We start from the raw sequence: 1900 nt of genomic DNA, 5'->3' as shown, positions 1-1900 counted from the left end.
CTACTCAGGAGGCTGAGGCAGGAGAATTGCCTGAACCCAGGAGGCGGAGGTTGCGGTGAGCCGAGATCGTGCCATTGCACTCCAGCCTGGGTAACAAGAGCGAAACTCCGTCCCACCCCCCCCCAAAAAAAAAACAAAAAACATGAGTATGGTGAAGAAAAGGAAAGTGGGAGAGAAAAGGGGAAGCAAGGGAAAAAAGAGAGAGAAGAAGAGTGAAAATGGTTGCTTGAAGTAGAAACTAAGGGCTGGATGGCAAAGTCTTGAGGGGTGGAGACATCCTGGTTATGGCTTTAGAGCCATTTGCAGAGTTCCAAGTGCCTTGGCTGGGAAACCTTTTTCCATACACATCTGTCAGCCCTGTATACATTTCCTTCATACATGGGGAGGAAAAGATAAAGTGAAGAGCAAACACTTGGGGGAGCTCAGTTCCACTGAATCAAGTGACCCTGAGTTAGAGGAGACGATGGCGGAGATTTCAAGCTCATTCACAGTAGGAAGGCTGCCCATGCTCTTGGGGCACTTTAGGGAATGAGGGGGCAGTTTCCTGGAAATAGAGAAACACCATCTAGACAGCCCCAGGAAGCTTCCATAACGCCAGGTAGGAAATGCTTCCAGGAGACCGGAATATATTTCCCAAAGATGTCTAGACTATTTCGCCTAGAAGGAATGAAGGAAGGCTCTACTTCTTTTTGAATAATCTTTGAAACTACCTCAGAGCCCTCACAGGGCTGTTCACCATTTATCTCCATCCTAAAAACTCAGTACTATGTAGAGTTAAAAAAAAAAATCATATCCTTTTATGGCAAAAGTTACATCACAACTCCTAGAGCAATGCTGTCTACTCCTTATATGTAGCCAAGATCTTCAATGAGCCAATCCACATTCCTGATTTTTTCAAAGGGTGAAAAACCTCTTGTTCCTAACTCCCCTCACATTATTTCTGATGGATAAAAAAGCTTATCATAGTTCACAAAATGCATGCTCCAAGAAGCTTGCATTTCTGAAAAATTGCTTAATATATGGAACATATTCTATGAAAACGTATTTTCAAATTCCAAATGCTGTATTTCTTCTATCCATAGCCAGGTATCTGTGGGCCCCCACCCAAACAAAGACAGCACATTATTTTTGCTGGTGAATGTAACAATATTTTCCCCACTTTATTAATGCCTCTGGCTAGTAAAGTTCCTGCCTGACAAATATGTCCGTGTAACCCATTTTTACCGCAAATGCAACCCCTCCCCAGGACCCCAACCAAATTCACCCAAAGGAACTAGATAGATGTGCTCTGAAGGAGGATGCCAAAAGGCCCCTCAAGAAGGCGACTCACCTTTCTCGTGGCTGCTTGGTGGTGGGGGTGGGGAGGTGACCGGTTTGGACTTGTCATAGTTGTTAAAGCTCTGGCTGCGCCGGTTGTTAGCAGTAGCTGACCCTCCGCGTGTTTTGGCCTCGCTGCCTGCAGCGGATACTCTCGCGGTAGGACCTGGAAGTCTAAAACACAAAAGCAACAGGATAATGCACTCCGTCTCAGTGTGTGGGAAGAAGGAACTGCACCATGCAGAAGGTTAAAGAAACTACCCAAGCCATTGTGAGGAGGTTTCCAGTCAAAGAATTTGGTGGAACCATTACAAACATGCAGGCAGGTAATGACCCCAGCAAAGTCCAGCAGCAAAACGTGAAGCTTTCCTTTGAGCAGAGTGAAAAATTCTGAGGAAGAAATATATTTGTCGATTAAAAATTCAAAGTTCAACATGGCAAAATCCCATCTGTGCAGGCATGGTGGAGGGTACCTATAATCCCAGCTACTCGAGAGGCTGAGGCAGGAGAATGACTTGAACCCGGGATGGGGAGGTTGCAACGAGCTGAGATTGCGCCATTGCACTCCAGCGTGGGTGACAAG

At 45.9% G+C, this 1900-nt stretch overlaps 1 protein-coding gene across 3 annotated transcripts in view; it reads right to left on the bottom strand.

The window, feature by feature from the left end:
- The window catches only part of NAV2 (neuron navigator 2), a 411110-nt gene that overhangs the window by 232577 nt on the left and 176633 nt on the right, over positions 1-1900 (bottom strand). For all 3 annotated transcript variants that reach the window (XM_017525903.2, XM_017525904.2, XM_017525905.2), the window contains one exon: positions 1331-1491. In XM_017525903.2, the coding sequence (XP_017381392.1) occupies positions 1331-1491 (161 nt within the window). The remainder of the gene's footprint in view (positions 1-1330; positions 1492-1900) is intronic.

The sequence above is a fragment of the Cebus imitator genome, unplaced genomic scaffold, assembly GCF_001604975.1.
Source record: "Cebus imitator isolate Cc_AM_T3 unplaced genomic scaffold, Cebus_imitator-1.0 Scaffold39, whole genome shotgun sequence".
NCBI classification, from domain to species: domain Eukaryota; kingdom Metazoa; phylum Chordata; class Mammalia; order Primates; family Cebidae; genus Cebus; species Cebus imitator.
The sequence above is the reverse complement of the archived record's forward strand: the minus strand, read 5'-3'. Positions and strand labels throughout refer to the sequence as shown.